At 37.2% G+C, this 22,880-nt stretch overlaps 1 protein-coding gene, 1 pseudogene and 1 gene segment (V, D, J or C); 2 read left to right on the forward strand and 1 right to left on the reverse strand.

The window, feature by feature from the left end:
* The first annotated feature begins 7,518 nt into the window (after window positions 1-7,518).
* Window positions 7,519-18,007, forward strand: LOC146322466 (major histocompatibility complex class I-related protein 1-like). Its single transcript, XM_084724458.1, has 6 exons — window positions 7,519-7,582; window positions 13,124-13,393; window positions 15,972-16,250; window positions 16,434-16,736; window positions 16,922-17,029; window positions 17,309-18,007. The coding sequence occupies exons 1-6, from the start codon at window positions 7,534-7,536 to the stop codon at window positions 17,392-17,394; spliced, it is 1,095 nt and encodes a 364-aa protein (XP_084580584.1). The 5' UTR covers window positions 7,519-7,533; the 3' UTR covers window positions 17,395-18,007.
* Window positions 18,008-20,349: 2,342 nt separating this feature from the next.
* LOC146322467 (Ig kappa chain V region K16-167-like) lies at window positions 20,350-21,010 on the reverse strand. The segment is given in 2 exon segments: window positions 20,350-20,730; window positions 20,838-21,010. Coding segments are annotated over 2 exon segments (414 nt in total).
* Window positions 21,011-22,154: 1,144 nt separating this feature from the next.
* LOC146322468 (Ig kappa-b4 chain C region pseudogene) lies at window positions 22,155-22,622 on the forward strand (annotated as a pseudogene).
* The last annotated feature ends 258 nt before the right edge of the window (window positions 22,623-22,880 follow it).

The following is a 22,880-nucleotide window of genomic DNA, read 5'->3' on the forward strand; positions in this document are numbered from 1 at the left end:
TTCTTTTGATATTTAATTTTTCAAACGTTTGTCTTTTTGTCAGTGCACATGTTCATCAGTTACAGTTGTATGAATAACAGCAGCATCATAATATCTTGTGATGTTTACTCCTGGCCTGAGAAGTAACAGATTACATGTAACAGGATTACATAATTAGGATACAAAAAAAGCTAAATGCATTCCATTGCAGTTGCAGAAAAAATATTATCAGGTTACCGTTCGATTGAGTAAAAATGAGGATTTTTTTTTAGCAGGATTACAATTTTAATATACATTTTTGAATAAAGAAGAATATACGACCATGTGCAGTGTGCACACATAACACTTCATTATCATGTCCTCCAGTGAAAAAATGCTTCATTGGGTGGAAATGTTTGTGTTATTTTGTCCTTAAATTAGAAAAGAGGAACAAAAATCACAGTACAGTGACTGTTCTGCTTTCTTCTGTGAAAATTCTGTCCTCATACAAGAACTCAACAACAAATTTAAAGAAACATTTACAGCAAAGTCCAACAACTGTTACACATCATGTGTGTTTTAAAGTACTTGTGAAAATAATAATCCTGTAACATTTTTTCTTATAAGATAAAATAAGATTTTATTGATCCCTTATCTTATCTAAACACACCAACCACTAACATTCACTGTTAACTTATCTTATACTTTCCAATAAACTAGAGAGAATCATCAAATCTTTTTTTTTATTTTGTTACATATATATGTAATAATCTTTCCAGAGAGGAAAACAAATGCTGCAAGCATTATAAAATTAATATATAATATGAACACAGGATGAAAATGAAATTGCAGATGTTGTTATCATGTTATTTTAAAGATTCAATGTCTGTTCTGTTCCTAACAGAAGTTTCTAATCAGGAAGTAATGGACATTTCATCAGGTCTAAAGAATTCAGTGTCTCAGAATATCTGGACATAAAGAGGAAAGCTACAACCCTCCTTTGTCTTCCCCAGTTACACAGCTGATTAACAGATCTATTAGAGAAGCTGATTTTCCTAACAGTTTAAAATCTGCAGGAATCACTCCCAAGTTTTAAAGAAGGAGACCAGACTGAGTCGGCCAACTAGAGACCAGTTAGCATCACAGACTTTATGAATTATGGACACTAGGGATGTTCCTGGCAAATACTTTCTAACACACAGTTACTCTATGGGGCTTTTATTTTGAAAACATCACCTCATCCTGAGTTTCCTGTTGACAAACAGTTGCTGTTTGGAGCTGTTTCAGTTCTTGAGAATGGGGAAGTAGTAAATCATGTCCACCCCCTCAAAACTTTGGTGATGAACTTTAATTCTTCAAAGAATTATACATGAAATATATGTAATTTATTAAATGTTTTAGTTTTCTTTGATATTTTTTTACCTTATTAAAAAAAAAATATATCAGCCTATATAGTGTTAAGGTGTGAGATGATGGATAGGGATCAATATTTTCCCAAAAATGACTGAGTCAGGCTGACATCATTTCGACATTAATCATCATTACACTGAACATATATATAACCTGTTGCAGGCTGCATACAGCTTGACTTTGCTGCGGCTGCATGTGATGATGAAATGTCAAGTTCAGCCTGTGATCTGTCACTGTCTGACTGAACAGCCTCATGGAAGTAACATTCTACAATTCTTCATATTTCAAACTGATGAAATTCGTTAAATCAAGTCATTTGGTGTTTTTCAAGTCATGATATTGAGCTGAAACAGATTCCACATTCTGTTCATGTTCAGAGGCTGCAGAGCGCCGCAGACGACCCACACCATGCACGCTTCAATGTTCAACATAGTAGACTTAAAAAAGTTAATGATCAAGTTAAAAAGTAAAACTCTAGAAAAGGCCTCACTGAAAACAGAAGATATCCAAAATTGTCTTGAAAAATATTATAAGAAACTATATACCCAACCAAAAGTTAACAACAAAGCCCAGATAGATTCACTCTTAAAGAGTTTAAATTTACCTAGAGTAACAGAAGAGCAGAACAAGGATTTGATAGCAGAAATTACAGCTGAAGAAATCGATAAGGCAATAACAAATCTTAAGGCTAACAAGTCCCCGGGATCGGATGGGTACACCTCAGAATGGTATAAAGCACTTAAGGGATCTTTAATCCCGTTGCTGAAGAATACATTTAATTGGGTGTTGAAGAAGGGAGAAATTCCTCGTTCATGGAGAGAAGCCATCATCTCTATAATTCCAAAGGAAGGAAAGGATGAGTTAGAATGCTCCAATTACAGACCTATTAGTGTCCTTAACCAAGACTATAGACTGTTTACAGCTATTTTAGCCAGACGTCTAGAAAACATTTTGCCGAAAATCATCCATTTAGATCAGACAGGTTTTATAAAACAGCGACAGACTCAAGACAATATTAGGCGCTCATTGCATGTAATGCAACATATAACAGTAAAACAAGTAGAATCAGTAGTAGTGGGGATGGATGCAGAGAAAGCATTTGACTCTGTTGGGTGGGATTTCTTGTATAGGGTGCTGGAGCAGTTTAACTTTCACGAAACATTTATTAAGACCATACAAGCACTGTATAATAAGCCAACGGCTAGAATCAAGGTAAATGGGAGTCTCTCAAATCCTTTCACATTAGAACGGGGCTGTCGGCAGGGCTGTTCAGCAAGTCCTCTCCTCTTCGCCATTTTTCTGGAACCCCTAAGCAACTGGATAAAATTAAATGAAAATATTAAAGGTATAGATATGGGGAGGGCAGGAGTGCAGAAAATAGCATTGTTTGCAGATGATGTATTAATATATTTATCCAGCCCAAATACATCCTTTCCAGCACTTATGTCAACTCTCACAGATTATGGAGTACTATCTGGATACAAAATAAATGTCCAAAAGGGGGTAGAAAATTTGAAAGGAAATGGTACAGTATATATAAAACAGAGGTGGGAGAGGGAAGCAAACATTGCTTTAACAGTTGGTGAATGGGAAGAAATTAATGAACAACAGTGGAAAACAACTTGCTCAATGTCATGGAGAGAATACGGGTGGAAAAACATTATAAGATATTTTGTTACACCAGCACAGAAAAAATATGAAGATACAAGATGTTGGAGATTATGTGGAGTGGATGGAGCTGGACATTTTCATGTATTCTGGGGTTGTCCCCTTATTAGTAGATACTGGCAGGAGCTTAAGAAATGTATGGACAAAATAATGAAGGTCGAACTTCCACTTACATTTGAGGTATTGTATTTGGGAAAATTAAATATACCATTTACAAGATTTGGGGATAAATATATGTTTAAGACAATGTTGATTGCAAGCAAAAAGGCGATCACCAGAAGATGGTTGAGGACAGAGGTACCTACAGTTGACGACTGGGTTAATGTAATACACGATATATATGTGATGGAGAGGATGACATTCCCTCTTAGATTACAACAGGACAAATTCAAGAAACTATGGAAAAATTGGATTGAGTATATAACTCCAATTAGATCAGACTTTATTTGATAAAGTATTTAAATTAAAATACCCCTTGGTTCACAGCTACAGATGTTGAAATGTTCTATGTGTTTTGTTTTTTTAGGTACACTGGTAACAGTTTTTTTTTTTTCTTTTTTTTTGACCAAGATTTGAATATGATTATTAGGATAGAGTACAAGGAGAATAGTACTACACACGAGTATTAGAATTGATCTGATTTTATTTAGCATATATTCATTTCTTTTTCTTATTTTTGATCTGATGTTTGAAGGCTATTTTTTTAACCATCACTGTCAATATTTCTTAATTATTTTATTTTACTAGTATATTATATGAAAACAAAAACAAATACTGTACCAGTTGTTTGCTATATGTCTTAATCTTTCAATAAAAAAGAAAATAGAAAAAAAAAAAAAAAAAGAAAAGGCCTCACTGACTTGGTGTGCAGCTTTGGATGGATTCTTCCAGAGATTTTGGCGTCTTTCTTCAGTGAGGGGCCTTTTTCTCACAGCCAACTTCTGAAGGTACAGTGCTTAACAAATTTATTAGACCACCACCCAATGTGAGGTTTATGCCACAGTTGCCCTAAATTAACAGCATTGATAATTACCAAAATCATCTTTTATGTTTCTATAATGGTTAATACACCAGTATGTAGAAGCTCTTTAACTGAAATGATATTTTTAATACTAAAATATAATTATTGTTGTTATCTGTGAATTTTAAAATGTACTGTTTAACAAAAAAACAGAAAAAAATAGTAAAGTACATTATTATTTATTGATTAAGATGTCAAATTATAGTTATTTACTTGCATTCCTGAACAGAAAAATTTGTTTTAGTGGTTGAATGATTAATTTTTGATTTCTCAGAGAAGCCCAGTGAGCCGTGCCTCAAATTTGGTGAATTCAGTTTGAAATTCCTCATTCCTGTTCAAAATGGTAAAACATTGAGAGCTCACTGAAAATGAAAGAGTCCACATTAAAGCACTTCATGATGCTGGATGGTCTCTGAGACAAACAGGGAAAGACATAAAGTGTCTCACAGTGAGGTCAAGTCTGCTTTGGAGTCAACTGCAGAGACCGGTACTTACAAAATGCACCAAGGAAGAGGCAAGAAACGAAAGTTGACGGAAGCAGATGTCAGACACCTCAAGATTTTAAGAACTAGAGACAGAAGGAAGACCACTGCTGATATTCAGGCAGAGATAAATGTTTCTAGATCAGAGTCTAAGAAAGTCTACAGAATGACCAGAAGCAGACGAGTGATGGAACAAGGCTTAAAGAGAAGACTAGCTGCTAAGAAGACATTACTGAAGCCTGCAAACATCCAGAAACTCCTCAGATTTAGGGAGCACAAACACTGGACTGTTGATGACTGGAAGAAGTTACTTTTAACTCTTCTGTCAGCATTGTCGTGTTTATGTCTGCAGAAAAGCTGGAGAACGTTTTGATTCCAGATGCAGCCACAGTGAAACACAGTGGAGATTCTATTATGGTATGAGGTTCCATTTGTGGAAACGATGTGGGCAAATTTGTGAAAATCAACGATGGTATCATGAACAAGAACACCTGCCACAAAAAGTTATAGCTGTGATGTGGTGCTTGAGGTGGCCAATAGGGTGGCCAGGATTCAGCATGAGGTGGCCACAGCCACCCCCTGTCCTCCACCACTGATCCATTCCCATCCAGATGTCACGCCCATCTGTCAGAACAGGAACACTGCCCATCTGACTCTGAGAAGTTTAATCCCCAAACCCGGAAAAGGATAACCTTAGACCTATCACGTTATTAAATACTGATTATAAGATTGTAACCCTTGTTTATGCCAATAGATTAAAAAGTAATCTAGACAAAATTATAAGTGACTTTCAATCTGGTTTTATGAAAGATAGATCTATTCACAACAACATCCATTTGGTAATTGATCTCCTAGATTATAAACATCTAATAGAAGACGATGGTTTTATTTTGTTTCTTGACTTTTATAAAGCCTTCGACTCAATTGAACATCCCTTTATTTTTCGATGCTTAAAACATTTCGGCTTTGGGAATAAATTTCCTGCCACTATAAAGTCTCTTTATGACAATACAAACAGCTCTATTTCGTTACCAGGAGGTACATCACCAAGATTTGCTATCAAACGTGGAGTCAAACAAGGCTGTCCTATCTCTCCATTTCTTTTCATAATTGCCACAGAAATGCTTTCTATTTTTATTAAGAATTCAGACATTGCTCCTTTAAATGTTATTGGGTTACCTGTTGTCATAAGCCAGCTTGTAGACGATACAACCATTTTTACGAAACACCTAACTGAGGTCCCCAAGATAATACAAGCAATTAATATGTTTTCCAACGCTTCAGGGCTTAAACTTAATTTGAACAAATGCGAGTTGATGCCGATTCATCAGAGTGATTTAACAGAAGCATACAACATTCCCATAAAATCAGCTGTCAAATACTATACATATATCTAAAAACCCTACTGAAAGAGAAAATATGAATGTGTGGAGAGTAATAACTGAATGTCAAACTAAACTCAATTCCTGGTTATTGAGAGACATCAGTTTACTGGGTCGAGTCTTTATTGCTAAAATGGAAAGCATATCGAGATTTATAGCATATTCTTTAGCCATTCGTAACAGAGCCATTAAAAAGGTCAACCAAATCAAAGAAGATGAACTACATTAAGAGAACAGAGATGACCAAACAATACAAAGATGGGGACATACAGGCTGTTGATTTTGATTTTATCAATGAGACACTGAAAATTAACTGGTTAAAATCCTTTGTAAACAATAAGAGCTTCTGGTATCATATCCCCAGAGAAATCTTTAAGAAACTTGGAGGCATCGACTTTTTAATTAAAATGTGATTTCAATATTCAGAAACTTCCTGTTAAATTATCCCTGTTTCACCAGCAAGTCCTTTTGTATTGGAAACTTTTGTACAATCACAGTTTCACCCCGCACAACACACCGATATGGAACAATAGATACATTACAGTTAAAAACAAATCATTGTATAACAAAGACTGGATGGCTAAAAATATTTGGTCTTTAATTCATTTGATTGACAAAGATGGGCGTGTGTTGACATATGAAAATTTTTGCCTTAAATATGATACAGTAGTCGACCGTAATTTCTTTGCATCCATAATGAAAGCCATCCCTAATCCTACTTTAAATTTAATTCAAGGGATTGTTTTGAATTCGACTCAGACTCATCTTCCACATCTCCTAGTTGGAAGTTGTGACTTTGAGACTAGTAAAATTCCTAATAAAACATTTAGAAAGATGTTTGATGACATCACACACCCTTTATTGTCTTTTCAAAACTCCATTAAACAAATCTTCTCCAAAGATATTATATACTCTTTACACTCTAAATACTTAAAATTTCCCATAAATCCAAAAGAAATTCACTGTAAAACTTTAAATGGTGTGTACCCATCTGGTGAACTATTACGACAGAGATTTGGTTTTGAAACAAATAAATGTGTATTTTGTGATGATATTGAAACCTCAGATCATATATTCTTTTAATGTATGTTTTCTGAAGCACTGGACTCATATATATGACTGGATGCACACAAAGATCCGACTCGAACCCTTTTCTCAGAAGGACATTATTTATAGTGTTGTTATGGACAATAATGAATGGGACTTTCTGGTAAACAATATTCTAATACTTTTTTTTACATACACAAATGTAAATATATGAAAGTGAAACCTAAATTTAATGTGTTTCATAACGAGTTTCTTTCCTTCATCAAAGCCCTTAATATAATGAAAGGTAAATATGCAATGAAACTTTTCAATTTATTTTACCATATTTTATTTTATTTATTATTTCTGAAATATTATATTCCCATGTAAACTCTCTTTTGCAGTATTCCTGTGCACCTGCTCCTTTGAAACGTAAAAAAAAAGTAAGCCACGTTGTTTGTACATGATTTTGTTAAATAAAGTTTCTTAAAAAAAAAAAAAAAAAAAAAAAAAAAAACAGAAGACATCGAACAGAACGCTGCTGATTCAGTTCAATTCTTCATCAGCGCGTCTTTATCAAAACAAGATGGAAAAGTTATTTTTGTTTCTTCTCTTCTGTCACGTTTCATCAGCAGGTAAGATCACAGTTTAAAGTTTTAAACTCTTTGTATTTTCCTCCCGCGGTTCAGGGACATACTGATTTAGTTTACTTTCACTTTTATTTTAACTTGATAAAACTGTTCTGAATCATACTGAATACATCATATTTATGACGAGCAGGGCTATAGTTTTTTAAATACAAAATAGCATTTACTCTCCTTTTTAACTGCGGTCAAGCCAGCCGTCTCTCCTTTTTGCGAAGTCAAGCCAGCCGCTCCAACATTTCAAGTGCTCCCGTATTGCAGACTTTATGGCAAATTGACGGTGGCGGAAGTTGGTCCACGCCGTAGCATCCTAGGGCTGGCTTTCTCAACCGCCACCGTGAATTTGCCATAAAGTCTGCAATACGGGAGCACTTGAAATATTGGAGCGGCTGGTTTGACTTCGCAAAAAGGAGAGACGGCTGGCTTGACCGCAGTCCTTTTTATGATGGTTTACTCACTTGTCTTTGTGACATTTTTAAAAGTTTGAGTCAAATTCAGCTCCGTTTGTTTTAGACGGAGCTGGGGTGTCAAACGTACGGCCCGCGGGCCAATACCGGCCCGCCAGAGGGTCCAGTCCGGCCCACGGCATGACTTTGCAAAGTGTGAAAATTACAGAGAAGACATTAATTTTAGGGTTGAAACCATTCCTCGAGTAATTCGAGTAATTTGATTACTAAAATTCGTTTAAATCCGAACAACTGTACAGCACACTGTGTTTCACATGTGGGGGTTATTAAAGACCAGATATTGATGAGCGCCAACATTTAAATTTTGATGTAATTTATTATCACAGGGCTGCAGCATCTCTCCTCTCTGCGTCAGTGCAGCTCCTCCAAACACACACGTACAGTACAGACACAGAGGAGGTCAGTGTGATTCTCTGACCCTGTCTGTATCTGATCTGTTGACTTTCTTCTTTATAAAGACAAAAAAGACAAAACCTAACTCGCATTTTGGGTTTTTCCCTACATATAAATCCACTCGCGATTCAGTTTTCACAGCAGCAGAGAAGCTGCGTGTGGAGGAGACTGTTGTTAATGACGAGTTTATTACAACAGAAACTAACGTGATGGTTAATGACATCGACACCAACCAGATGCTCTTATAAAATTAAACAACTGTATAAGGAGGCCTGTAAGTAAAACAGGAGAGTGTGTTTCTCTGTGAGAAACTTTCAGACCTTCTCACAGCAGAGTGAACAGGTGAGGGAGGAGAGGAGGACAGACTGATCACTAATCAATCACTGATACCGTCTTCCTCTCAGACTGATTAAAAAAAATAAAAATGCCAAAACTGGTGACAAACCAAACCTGGGTGTTCACATAAATAAAGTCTTTGTGTGAAACACTGCAGAGTGAAACATCGTACACATCAGTCTGCTGTCTGTAGTTTGACAGAGAGAGAGAGAGAGAGAGAGAGAGAGAGAGAGAGAGAGAGAGAGAGAGAGAGAGAGAGAGAGAGAGAGAGAGAGAGGTCGTGTCTAGAAGGGAACCCTAGACACACAACACAAATCTCGTGAGAGGTGTGCAAATAAAGAGTTACCTTCTAGACACGACCGAAAAAGGTGCGCAGCTCCAAAAATAGAAAATCATGTAGTGGTGCAGATGTTTTTAATGTGGCGGCCGCCATAAATAAAACTATTCACTGATCCACAGAGAGTCACTGAAACACTGATCACTGACCTGCTGTGATGGAAAAAATACTCACATTCTTTATTTAAGTAAAAGCACTGATACCACGATGTAAAAATACCTAATTACAATTTAAAAATCCTGCATGTTATTATTTCCTTCCTTTCCTTTTTTGAAACATCAACATTTTTATTGCTGTTTGTAAATGCTGTTGATACAGATTTTGTGTACAGCCGCTATTCCTGGTTTTGACCAACAGAGGTCGCACTTTTATTTTGATATTCAAAAAGGACTGTTTGGTGCACCGTGTTCACCCACACCGTGTCTGTGGGCAGCAGCTAGCAGGGGTATACTACGAAGCAAGCTCAACACAGCTAGGCTTTCTTTGCATGATCTGGATCGACAAAGCCTAAAACTGCAATCAGAGATAACGGGTATCATGATGGAGGTTATTCACTTTGTTAATCCAGGCTTTCATCTTCAAACTCTGTGCGCGCTCACATAAAAGGGGCGTTTGTTGCGTCATTTCACTCTTCTTCCGCATTAAGCGATCGCGAGCCACTTAAGTCAAAATCATCAAGTTGTTATAATTATGAGCTGTGGAAAACATACAAATACATTACGGCAAAAAGCAACATTGCTGTTGCAAATAAAGCAGGAGAAGAAGAATGATGTCAGAAAATGACTGATGGACTAAATGCGGTCTTAATGCTGCTGTTTATTCTAACATGAAAACTGCACATTAAACAATAAAACTCCATACAGCAGATTTAAACATGATGAAGTCTGTCTGACACTGTCCTATGATGACAGAGACGTGGACATCACTGAAGTTTTTGACCAAACCAACGTAAAATGAGTGTAACTGATTTAAGATTGTCTGTGATAAATGAAGATGAATTTTCTAATCAGTGATCTGAGCTGCAGTATCACCAAGACAAAACAGATAACGGTATTCAAAGTGTCTGTAGTTGCTTCATCATTATTTTAGTGTGTGGATTATATACGATGTCAATTTAAAGTGTTAATATGATCTGGAGCAAACGGGAAAAATGACTCTGCATCACCAAACGGAGGTTACCATCATGACAGCACGATGCATACCGTTTGTGCTGCTGTTACATTTTTACATTATATGGATTAGTTCGGTGATATTTCGAACATACAGCTCAACAACTTTTCATTGTAAAGTCGTCCCTCAGTTTAAAAGCTATATCGCTCATAAACAACCTTGTTAGGACATATTAAAGAACGGTGCTTTTTACAGACGATTTAATCTGAAACTCTGATCATAAACTGCTCCCGACCAGGTTATGAGTTACCATGGTGATCTAGCAGGTTAAAAGAGAGCCACTTTCGTGACACTGAAAATCCTGGCTTTAGACTCAACATAGCTCGCTAAATCTCGCTTCGTAGTTACACTCCTCAGAAGATGATGGATAGCCGACATGTTTGTCACGTTATTGTTTGGCAAAAGATAAAAGTTAAAGATTAAACCCCCCTCCCATTTCGGAGCTGCAAGCGGGCAAAGTGGTCAGTACAATTTTATTGTGTAACTTTTATTTCAACTTTTGTATCATTTTATGGACTGCGTATATCGAAATTCATTGTTATATATTGTGTCTGTTTGTAGTTCTACGGTGGTGGTGATTAATGGTGCAACGTGAAGCCAGCCAGACTAGCTATTTTGAAGGCATCAATAAAGTTAAAACCACCTGTATAAAGAACCGAAGTCCCCGCATGTTTCAAATGGGAGCACACTGTTGTTGTACTTTAATGGTATTCTTATTGTTATTTTTTGATGTCTAAATACAGACCTGCAAACTCATAAGAAGAAAAAAAGGTGTCATGTTGGTAAACCAGTCCCCTGTCCTCTGGGAGTCTGGGAGCGTCTGTCCTGCTCCAGAAGAAACATGTTGCGATTTTAACATGTTAACAAAACATTCTGGTGACTGTTTCAGTTAAAAGAGTTAGTTCACTCTTCTGTTTGTGGTTTCTGCAGACATTACTACCTTTACTTTTACCTTTGTACTTGAAAAAAAAGTAAAAAGTAAAGTAAAAACAGTAAAAGTAAATCTACAGTAAAAGTAAAGTTACTTTACTGAGTATTTTTACTTTAGCAATTTATAGTTGTTCATTTAATAGACCTGTCTTATTTTCTCTTTTGTATATTACCATTGTTCTTAAATAAAGCAAAAGAAATGTAATAGAACAAGCAATATTTCTCATCTGATTACTCAATTAATTGCCAGAGTAATCAATAGATTATGTTTTAATTTTACTCGTCCAGCCCACTTGAGATCACATTGGGCTGTATGTGGCCCCTGAACCAAAATGAGTTTGACACCACTGGTTTAGAGCATCACATGAGAGACACAAGCCTCCTCTTCTCTCTCTGCTCGGCTGAAATACACGGACGCATCACGACACATCTGCTGCAGCAGAGCACGTCCTTTATCATGAGGACTGACAACTTCAATGTGGACAAATAAGGGACACATTAACAGGAACCTCAGGCTCAGGGACACAAACCAAGCAGAGAGTCTGGAAATCCCCCCTCATGAGATTTTGAGTGTCAGACGTTTTACTTCCTGCATTCTGGTGAATTTTTATGCAGCAGTTTGCGTCAGTTTCAAAGTCCTCTGCTTGTCTCAACATGAATGTAAAGGAGATAAAGAGTCAGTAAGAATAAAGCACAGCTGCATCAATTTTATTCAGGATTCAAACATCAGATCAGAGACACTGGACAAAATGTTTGGTCTGGACCACTCTGTCCTTTTACTTGCTCCAGGTCAGACAGACCACCACAGGAGACAGAAAATACTCTGGAAATGAGGACAAGACAAACTGTGCAGTTTTCCACAGACAGGACTGATCTACTGCTGCTCTGTCTGACATTTAGATCTGTATTTTATTTTGCAATAAGAGACAATCTTCTATTATACAGGACAGGTGGAAACTCCAGTTATAAACAACTGACTCTGCACACACACAGACATCACACTACTCATCTCTAGGTGTATTTTTTCTCTCTACGTGGCCCTCCAGCAGGAAAAAACTCCACAGAACTGAGTAAAAACAAGAACAATCTGTTTAAAAATGATACCTCAAAGACAATGTGACGGTGTGAGTGAAAAAGATGTTCAACATTAAATTATGAGAAACTTTATTAAAAAAAGTGACTTACATGCTCAGTCATATTTCAAAATGTGAAATATTTCTTATATTTTCCTTCATAACTCACAGACTTGAAATACACCAGTCAACTGTTGATATGAGAAACATATATATGTGCACTGATATATTTTTTCCAATTAGGGCAAAACTGTAGCCTGATATTATATTTTTACAGCCGCGGTAACTGAAAAAATAAATCATATTAACTGACTGTATCACAAATAAAACCACAGTAATCTGATTACTGCTGTAGTATCTAATAGTGTTACTGTTACTGTTCAGGCTCTGCATGAATTCAAATCAAAAGTCTGTTTCTATTTCTGCAGAAGACCAGACAACTATTCCAGTGGTCATTATTTGACTTGAAAGGAATTTTACATCTAAATGTAGTGAAATATTTTAATTTCCTAACAGAAAATTATGTCAACACAGAAAAACATGCTGCTTATGTTGCATACACAAGATGTACGTAATTGTTCAATTATAGGTTTGTATCCATTTTAAATTGATATATCATGGATTATGTTTTATATAGATTTAGTTAAAATAAAACTGTACTCCCAAATATTTACATTTTTGTTCCTGAAAATATTTATATATATTTATAGTATTTTAAAAACTGTGTAGTTTGCCAACCTTTTGCTACTACAGCCCTGATGATGAGTGTGATGATGATGATGTGTGTATATTTATACTGACTTTATAAATCTTGTTTGTCCTGCAGTTGAACACTCCTTGGTGATTTTCATAACTGCAACCTCTGGAATCCCAAAAGTCCCAGAGTTTATAGGAGCTGCAGAGGTTGATGGAATTCTGGTTGGTTACTGCGACACCAACAAAAAGACAGTCGAACCAAAACAGGACCTGGTGAAGAAATTCTTATTATATAATCCTGGGCAGTTGGAGTGGACCAAACTCCAGTGTTTAACAATACAGCCAAACTTCTTCAAAGCCAGGATGAATGATTTCAAGCAACTCTTCAACCAAATTGGAGGTAAGTCTGTTCTATGTTATATTGACTGTGCAGCCATGATAGTGGACATTGGATGTGTGTGTGCACCATCATGACAAAATGTGTTCCTGGAGACACCAACTACCACAGAAGATGTTCTGAGTATTTTGTCAGGTGTTTATGTCTGTGGACACTGGACAGGTTTTGTGTCTCAACTGTGCAAGAGGTCAGTCATAAAGCTTCACACGTGTGTAGTTGAGATCAAAATGAGGCTGAGTTTGAAGATGAGTGGTCTGAGCAGGGGTCTGGAAGTATGAAGGTATGAATCACAGTAGTGCTGTCAAGAGTCTTTGCTGTTCTTTTTTGTAAATCATTCCACATGATGTGTAAAGGTAAAAGACTGGTCTAACACAGTCCACAGGTACTTAAAGGAGCTCACTTGCTCCACCTCTTGGTCCTGAACTGTAATTGGTTCAAATAGAGGATTTGACAGGTTGTTCTTGTTTCGTCTAGACACTTTTCAGTAAAAGATGACTGTCATCAAACCACTTTATTAGTTGTGTAACATATTTAACCCTCCTATTATCCTTGGGGTCAATTTGACCCCATTCAGTGTTTATCATTCAAAAAATAATAGTTTTCTACTTTTCCTAATTTGATGGGTACAATTGATTAAGCATAAAATTATCATGATGATATTTTTTCAATGCGCTGAACACATATTACACGCATCAGTGTTCCTCTGGGGTCAATTTGACCCCAAGCTGTTTTAGCTGTGTAAAACTTGTCTGTCTGTGTGTGACCCATGTGTGACCTAACATCCCCACACCTGCAGGTGCAGAGTTGATACTTTTGAGTTGATACATGACATGGGGGAGGGGGAACAATATTGGCAGGTGTCAGGTTTGTCCCACTCGAAATGGTTCTAAGACCAGCATGACATGTTCACTGTGCAAAAAATATGTCTGCAAGGAGCATGAACACACTCTCTGCACATCCTGTGTAAAGTAGAGCAGACTAGAAGCTTAACTGTGGGCATAAAGAACTGTTCCATGTTCTGACTATCTGACTGATGTTCTCATTATGATTTTCTGTTTCATAAATGGGTGAATTTTCAAACACGTAAACCCCCTCACACACACCAAAAAAACAAAAAAACAACCAAAAAGAGTCAGATTGACCCCAAGTGTAAAATGTGTTAGTGATATTTGAGGATGATAGGAGGGTTAAAATACACATTTAATGACTGTATACTGGTAAGACATGCCACTAAGACTATGTCCTCTGTGTACTTAACTAGTGAGAGATTTTCTGTATTGAACATTTTAATTCTTGTATGTTAAATTAGCATTTAACCTTTTGTTTTGTTACATATGATCACATCCCCTGTGTGTCTGGATGAGGAAAGGACAAAGAAATGAAAACTTGTGCTGCAGCGTGCATCTGGTCCGACCTCTCACTGCTCTCATGATATTTTACATCTACATATGACATATCTATATACATGTAACTCCAAGAATTATGAGTTCATTTTGATCCAACCAGAGTTTGTTATTGCTGAATCAGTGAATATATGAACCATGGCAGTTTTGATGAGTTTTATTTTGTTTGTAAAGATTGAATGAAGTGTGTTTCATGATGATAAAATGACTGTTTCTATAAATGGAGTCTGGTGACTCTGACACAACCAATATCAGAGCTGTTTCTGCTTAAACAAAACATTTCTTACTCTTCAACAAAAAGGTCTCTGTCAGGATCCTTTCCATAATGTTCTCAGACACTAGAATAACAATCTGAGCCTGTCAGCAGGATTACAGTTTTACAGACTGTACTACCATGTACAGTGTGCACACATTACAACCCCACTGTGGTCTGAGTGAAACCAGAGAATCTTACAGTCAGTTCATTATTATGACCTCGAGTGAAGAAATGCTTCACTGCATCTTAAAATCTGAAAAGAGGAACATCACAGTACAGTAACAGCTCTGCTGCATCTATAAAAATACTGTCATCATCCAAGAACTCAACATCTAATTTGAATAAACATTTAATGTTACAGGTAGGAAAAATCACTTAAGTTAGCTACACAGAAATCCAGTTAGCGAGCTCCCCTGATAATGCTACTACTACACCGGCCTCAGACCAATAGGTTATTTGCTAGATTCAAAAAAATATAAACAAAGTTTGTTCATTATATATTTTATGTATATGTATATATACATCACATGATTTCCTGTCAGCTGCGTAGATGCTCTCTTGCGGAGGTCCACTACGTTGTCTGCAGACCACCACCACTGTTTCACAAGCCCCCACCCCACCTCCCTTTGTAGTGAAGCTTTGACGCTTCAGCAATAATTTATCAAATAAATTCAAAGCTCAAAACAAGCCATTCAGGAGAAGCCATTGTAACTTTAAAACTGAAATATAAATTGTTTCATCACTCACAGACAGAAAAAGTGCAGTCATCATCTGCTCTTGAATCATGAGTACAACACAAGACTGTGAGAAAAGCAGAACATCACAAAATGTTTTATTTTTATGATCTTCTTTCTTCTGTACATCATTGATAACAACAGTCTCTCTCTCTCTCTCTCTCTCTCTCTCTCTCTCTCTCTCTCAGGTGTCCATGTTTTACAGGTGATGACTGGCTGTGAGTGGGATGATGAGACTGAAAAGGTTAAAGGATTTAGTCAGTTTGGTTATGATGGAGAAGACTTCATATCATTTGACCTGAAGACATCGACATGGACCGCTCTGAAACCACAGGCTGAACAAATCAAACAGATATGGGATACTAACAAAGATAGAATAAAAAACTATAAGCTTTACCTCACTCAGGTTTACCCTCAGTTGCTGAAGAAGGGTGTGAACTTTGGCAACAGCTCTCTGCAGAGAACAGGTAGAGTCACATGACCTGATGTTGTTTCATGACACAACAATGTTCATATAAGCCGCTGTATCTCTTTCCAGAAATCATGACCCAGTTACTCAACATAATCCACAGACTTTGTTGTGAGCAGTTTAATTTCAGTGGAAAGAAAGTAAAATGTCTGAAACTATCTTTCTCTCTGTGTCTCTGCAGAGCCTCCGTCAGTGTCTCTCCTCCAGAAGACTCCCTCCTCTCCAGTCAGCTGCCACGCTACAGGTTTCTACCCTGACAGATCCTCACTGTTCTGGAGGAAAGATGGAGAGGAGATTCATGAGGACGTGGACCACAGAGAGATCCTCCACAACCATGATGGAACCTTCCAGATGAGTGTTGACCTGAACCTTTCATCAGTCACACCTGAAGACTGGAGGAGGTACGACTGTGTGTTTCAGCTCTCTGGTGTGAAGGACGACATCGTCACCAGACTGGACAAAGACGTGATCAGGACCAACTGGGGTAAGACTGGTATCAGTTTTTGTTTTGTGTACAAGACACACACAAGGACATTATGTATGGTCACAAAGTCTGACGGTGCACCAGTGAGCCTTTGCACAGCGTTTGTGAACCACTGCTGTAAAGCAAACATCTTCATCTCCTTCCAGTGGTGGAGACAAAGTGTGAATGTTGTGTTTTGGTTCCAGTTCCTCCTTCAGAGTCTCCTGTTGGTGCTGTTGTTGGAGTTGTTGTAGGACTGCTGCTGCTGACACTCTGCACCATTGGACTTTTCATCTGGAGAAGGAACAATAAAGGTGAGTGAAGACATTTTTACTCCATTGTTGGATTTAACCTGCAGCTTCAACTCAATGATAATATGTCAAAAAAATATATTTGTCCTGAAAGGACACAAAGTTTTAAAAATCAAAATGTGAGCTGGCTGATGTTCAGTAACTTCACTGACATGATGACACAGTAGAGGTCAACAGATGTTCTATATATACTGAGTTAGAGGAACAAAACATGTTTTCTTTCTGTCCTTTCATAAATTCTGATTTCACTTTTAATACTGTAATCTCTCATCTGTGTTTCAGGATTCAGACACGCAAACAGTAAGTTTGATTTTATGAAAAATAAAATATATTTATTTTATTGTTTTATTATCAAGACTTTAATGTGACTGGTATTATTTTCCTGTGAGCATTAGTAACCAATCATTCACATCCACTCCTGTCCTCTCATATATATTTATATCATTTCAAATTAAATCATTTCACTTCATTTTCTACTTCTAGCTTCAGATTCTTCATCATCAGACAGAAATTCAGCTCCTACCAGTGAGTATGTGATTATTTCAACAGCTTGTTTTTACTCCCAACTCATCAGAAACAAACCAAATGTCTCCGTCCCTCTGAGACTCATCCTGAATGTTCCCATTACTGGTGACTCGGCTACAAAACAACCAAACATTTTGTTGGTGTGACAAGTTGGAATGACAACATGTTGGTTTTAACTGTGCTGTGAACATAGCAGTGCACTAACATAAACACGTCTTCAGTTTAAGATCTGAAAATCTGACAAAAATTCTGAAAAATAACAAAAGATGTCAAATAACTGTTATGCAGTCAAAAGTGGAATATCTCTCTCTGGAATGTGTAGAAGAATAAAGTAGGATGGAATAAAAAATACTCAGCCAGAAGCAGATAATCACTTGTCACAGCTTTTCATTTATTAATCTGTCTTGACAGGTTCCTCATGAAGATTAGAAGAGGACTCCAATGACGTTATTGTGGAATCAAAACTGTTCATGAGAGAACACTTGGTTCTGATTTGTAAAAGACAGTTTTTTCTTCAAAATGTGTTTATATTCTACATTGAGATCGAACATCACAGGTGGAATCAAACTGGTCAAACTGGTCGAGTGTGAAATAATTTATTCCAAAGGAGACTGTTGAAGTGTCAGCCATCACTGATGAGGGAAATCCTCCAGGAGCGACAAGATCTGTGAGACCTGAGAACTTGAAGAGGGAGACTGAGGAGAAGAGCAAATACGACGTGGGTCTGTTTCTTTTCTCATTGTAACACAAACTCCAGTCTGCAGTGTAGTTCACACACTTCATGCTTCATGATCAACCAAAGTTTTTGTACATTTCTGCCCATATTAGCACACTCTCACCTCTCTAAGGAGTGGACATCCTGGATGACCCTTCCTACTTGACACAGGGCTGGTGTGTGTGTGTGTGAGAGAGAGAGAGAAAGAGAGAGTGAGGGAGGTGAAGGTGAGAAAGGTTAAACATCTATAATCATATCTGCCACCAGATGGCCGCAGAGGGATGTGAACAAAATCTATCTCATGAAAGGCAGCTAACACCAACTTAAAAGTAAATGTTTTTATTATGTTATGTTTAAATCTACAAATGAGAATAATGTGAGAGCCACTGCTGGTGCTCCTGTGTGTACTGAATACATTAACTTCATCAATGTACAATTATGGACAGAATAAAAAAAAAACATACGTTATTTTACAGTAAAGACGTCATCAAACTCTTGGACAGTTCTGATGCTTTTCTTTTTGTAACTTTGCAACTTTGTGTGTAAATCTGTTGAGATTCTGGTAAATATTATCTGTAAATAGAAGCAGTCAGTAGAAGCAGGATGACTCCTCCTCACATCTCTCTCACACCCAGCTGGGTGGAGCGGTCTGTGTTTTCAGTTTCTGAGGCCTTCAGGTGATGATTTTCCTGCACCTAGAATAAGATCCAGATGTGTTTCAGGTGCTTTCTGATACTTTTGGTCACGGCGTGAGATCAGTCCATGGTTGTGTGGGGTGGATGCGGGGTTTGTCAGAGTCTTCTGATTATATTTTGTTTTCTTCTTTTATCCCTATCTTGTGTCTTATTTGTTATATTCTTCTCCATGTGTCACTTGTTGCTGTGTGTATTTTACCTGTCATGAAATGTCCCACATCAACAGAACCGCTTTTCTTTTCTTCTGTGTCCATGAAACAACTGTCATGGATCATATTTGGCATCCTCTAGTGGTGCAGGTGACAAAATATTACATTATTCACTGCAATAGTTATCAATTGGAGATCACATAATAAACTAAATGTGAGGGATTTGGTTGAAGAGACCAGTTAATTATATAATGATTGATTATATAATAATTTATTTTTGTTTTGCTTTTTTCTGTTGTGAATATTACTCATAAAAGATTGTCATGTGCAGACTGAAGTGTTAATGATTCACCTCGAAAGTGTTCGACATACACCAGAAAATATTTTACATTTATATATCTCTTGTGACATATTTTGATGCTACATAATGTTATATACTGTATAAAAACATTGCATATTTTATTACATTTGGATCCCAAATACGTGTACCAGTATAAAATCTTGACATGTATGCAAAGGGTTTATTCATATCTGGAAAAACAAATGAGACTTTAAAATATAGCAAAAATGGCCATTTTCATATATTTGACATGCATGCAAATATCTCTAAAGTCAATCTGCATCTGTCATTTCACATGCAGCTATATTTAACTTTTCATTTAAAGTACTGAAACCTGCTCGAGCAGTGATGCCCATCTGTCACCATAGTTACTAACCTCAGAGGGGGAAGTGAAACGTTTAAGATCAGTTTCATCAAATCTAAGAAAGACTAACAGAACTGTTAGAACTGAATCATATAAAGTTTTTTTAATATCTGTCTCTGCACTGGGTCTTTTTATATCATCACATCATCTTAACATTATTAAACTTCAGATAGTGACATTTTAATTATTGCAGTAATGCTGATGCTGTTCTTTTTGTCCATATACCAAATATTTACTTGAGTTTGGACAATGCAAAGTCAAGAAGTGTACTATTTTAAATTCATTTCTGGTCCATTAAGCTACTTTAAGCAGCTCATCTAAACTTGTAGCTGAAGTGAAGGAATACAGTCACATCAAAATACTTCGATAGAAAAACACGTTTGTCATTCATTTCATTCCTGAATCACATGAGAATAATGCCTCCACATGCACTTGAACAGAAATTGTTAGAAATATTTTGGATTTTGTTATTTATTAGTATTTAAAAATGTAGAATTATATTCACATTAGACCTGTAGTCCCCACAGCCAGCTGCAGCAGTCAGTTCAGTTTCTGTTCAGTCTGACTGAGGGAGGTTTTTGTATGACGGTTTTTCACTGTGTGAACAGATACTGACTGTTGATGTTGTGTCGGCCCTTACAGTAGTAAACTGCTGCATCTTCAGTCTGGACTCCACTGATGGTCAGAGTGAAGTCAGAGTTTGATCCACTGCCTGTAAAACGATCTGGAGTCCCTGACGCTCGCAGATTAGCATAATAAATGAGCAGTTTAGGAGTTTCTCCATCTCTCTGTTGGTACCATTCCACAGAGTTAGAATTAATAACCGTCTGACTGATCTTACATGTGATGGAGACGGAGCCTCCCACAGCAGAGCTCACTGCTCCAGACTGAGTCACTGTGACCTGACCTCTGGACTCTGAGGACACAGAGACAAAAACGTAAAGCAGCGTCATGGTTTTGTGGGCTTCATTTCAGAGGGACGGATGTTGATAGAGGAGAGGAGTTTGATTCTCTGGACTTTACCTGTAAAGCAGCAGCAGAGGAGAGTCCAGATGAGGACGCAGATCAAAGTCATGTTTTTGATGAGGAGGATTTCTGTGTCTTCTGTTGTCATGAAGGACAGCTGTCAGTCATCCAGTCTTCAACTCTCAGGACTATAAACTCTCCCAGAGCACTGGAGCATGGTGCTGCTGATGCAAAGTGACTCTCTATGGAAAATAATCTTCTCAGAATGTGTGTAAAAATCCCCTAAACTCAGGAAATCAATATCATAGATTCGCTGAAAATTCATTAAAGTGACTTTTGTAAACTTTATCACCAGTAAAAGTATCATTTTAGAGTTAAAATGTATCTGTTCATTTTTGTATTTCTATTAATCTGCATTTTTTGTTTAGTTTATTCCCCCCAAAAAATCTTCTATTCCTTTTATTATGTGTATTTTGTAGACATTCAGCTATTAAATAAGGGTGAACTGGATGCTTCTAACTTTCTCGAGCATACTGATGGTTTAATTGGGGATGTTTTTGTTGAGTTTGTTTGTGTCAAAGTCAGAGAGCCGTGTCTCTCTACAGTCAGAGGTTTTTGTACGACGGCTCAATGAGTTTGTATCACAGTGGTGGACTTTTGGTGGAGGAACCAGACTGACTGTTAACTGTAAGTACATTTAACTCCTTTAATAACTCAAATTTAATTTTTATTCTGCTTTGTTAACTGCAGACATTACTACAATATTTTAGCTAATTATTAAAATTAAATTTAATTCCAGTGCTTCTTAATTACATCACATTACGTCCACAAACAGACTAAAATCTTCTTCAGTTAAATGTTTTGTTCCACTGGAATTTAAATTTCTGGAGGAAATTAAAATTTCAAATTTCAAACCAAGCATACTTGATGTCTCAAAGATTTTAAACTTTTTCCATATTGTTTGCCTTAAATGAATATCATAGAACATCACTGTTATATTTAACCAAGGTTTGATTTGATATGTTTTGATATGTCACTCATCTCTCTGTGAGCTGAGGCCACCCACTGCTCCCAAACTTTAACTTTCAAAACTCAGAATTTGTAGTTTGCTGATTAACCAACAACACATTACAGAAAAATAATGCACTTTTAGTTATTATTTATTATCTTTAGTACTGAAACCTGACCGTTGTCATGGTTGAGCAGTGATGCCTGTCTGTTGCCATGGTTACTGAGCACAGAGAGGAAAGTGAAACGTTTAAGACCAGTTTTTAGAAGTTTCCACCGCTGCGACCGACATGACGGAGTTTAGCTCACCTCGTACAAACTTTATTAATCTCTGTCTCTGCAGTGGGTTGAGTCGTAACCACCCTGACGGTGCTGCCCCCCTCCAGTGAGGAGCTGCAGCAGGGGAAGGCCACGCTCATGTGTCTGGCCAACAAGGGCTTCCCCTCAGACTGGAGTCTGTCCTGGAAGGTGGACGGCAGCAGCGGCTGCAGCAGCTGGGAGGAGAGCAGGAGCCGCGTTGTGCTGGAGAAGGACGGCCGCTACAGCTGGAGCAGCACCCTGAGGCTCCCTGCAGACCAGTGGAGGAAGGTGGGCTCTGTGACCTGTGAGGCAACCCAGGGCTCCCAGACTCCACTCTCAGAGACACTGAGGAGAGACCAGTGTTCCCAGTCCTGACCTGACTCACTGGGACTCTGCTGCTGCTTTTACTCTCATACTGCTCTCTGCAACACACTCTCTCTTTCTCTCTCTGCAGATCATGTTTCAGTGAAATTTTAATTGCTTGCATGCTGATCATATCATCTGTATGTTAAAACAATAAAGAACATAATAATAAACATCAGTTCAATTGTGTCCATTTAGGTGTTTGCAAGAAAATGTGTGATGTGTTGCTGTCTTAACTAAAAACAGTAAATTCATTAAATCCACAAAGTCCCAGCTTCAGATTAAAATATTTTTCTTTTTTTTTTTTTTCATTTCAGTGTTCATCAATTAAATTTCTTTCATAAATCTATCTAGGACATACACATGATTCAGTTTTTATCTGTGGATGGTCTCCATTATCTGTGGATAGTCGCCACACTTAAATATCTC

This window comes from Lutjanus erythropterus, chromosome 8 (genome assembly GCF_056507025.1).
Source record: "Lutjanus erythropterus isolate fLutEry1 chromosome 8, fLutEry1.hap2, whole genome shotgun sequence".
NCBI lineage: Eukaryota > Metazoa > Chordata > Actinopteri > Lutjaniformes > Lutjanidae > Lutjanus > Lutjanus erythropterus.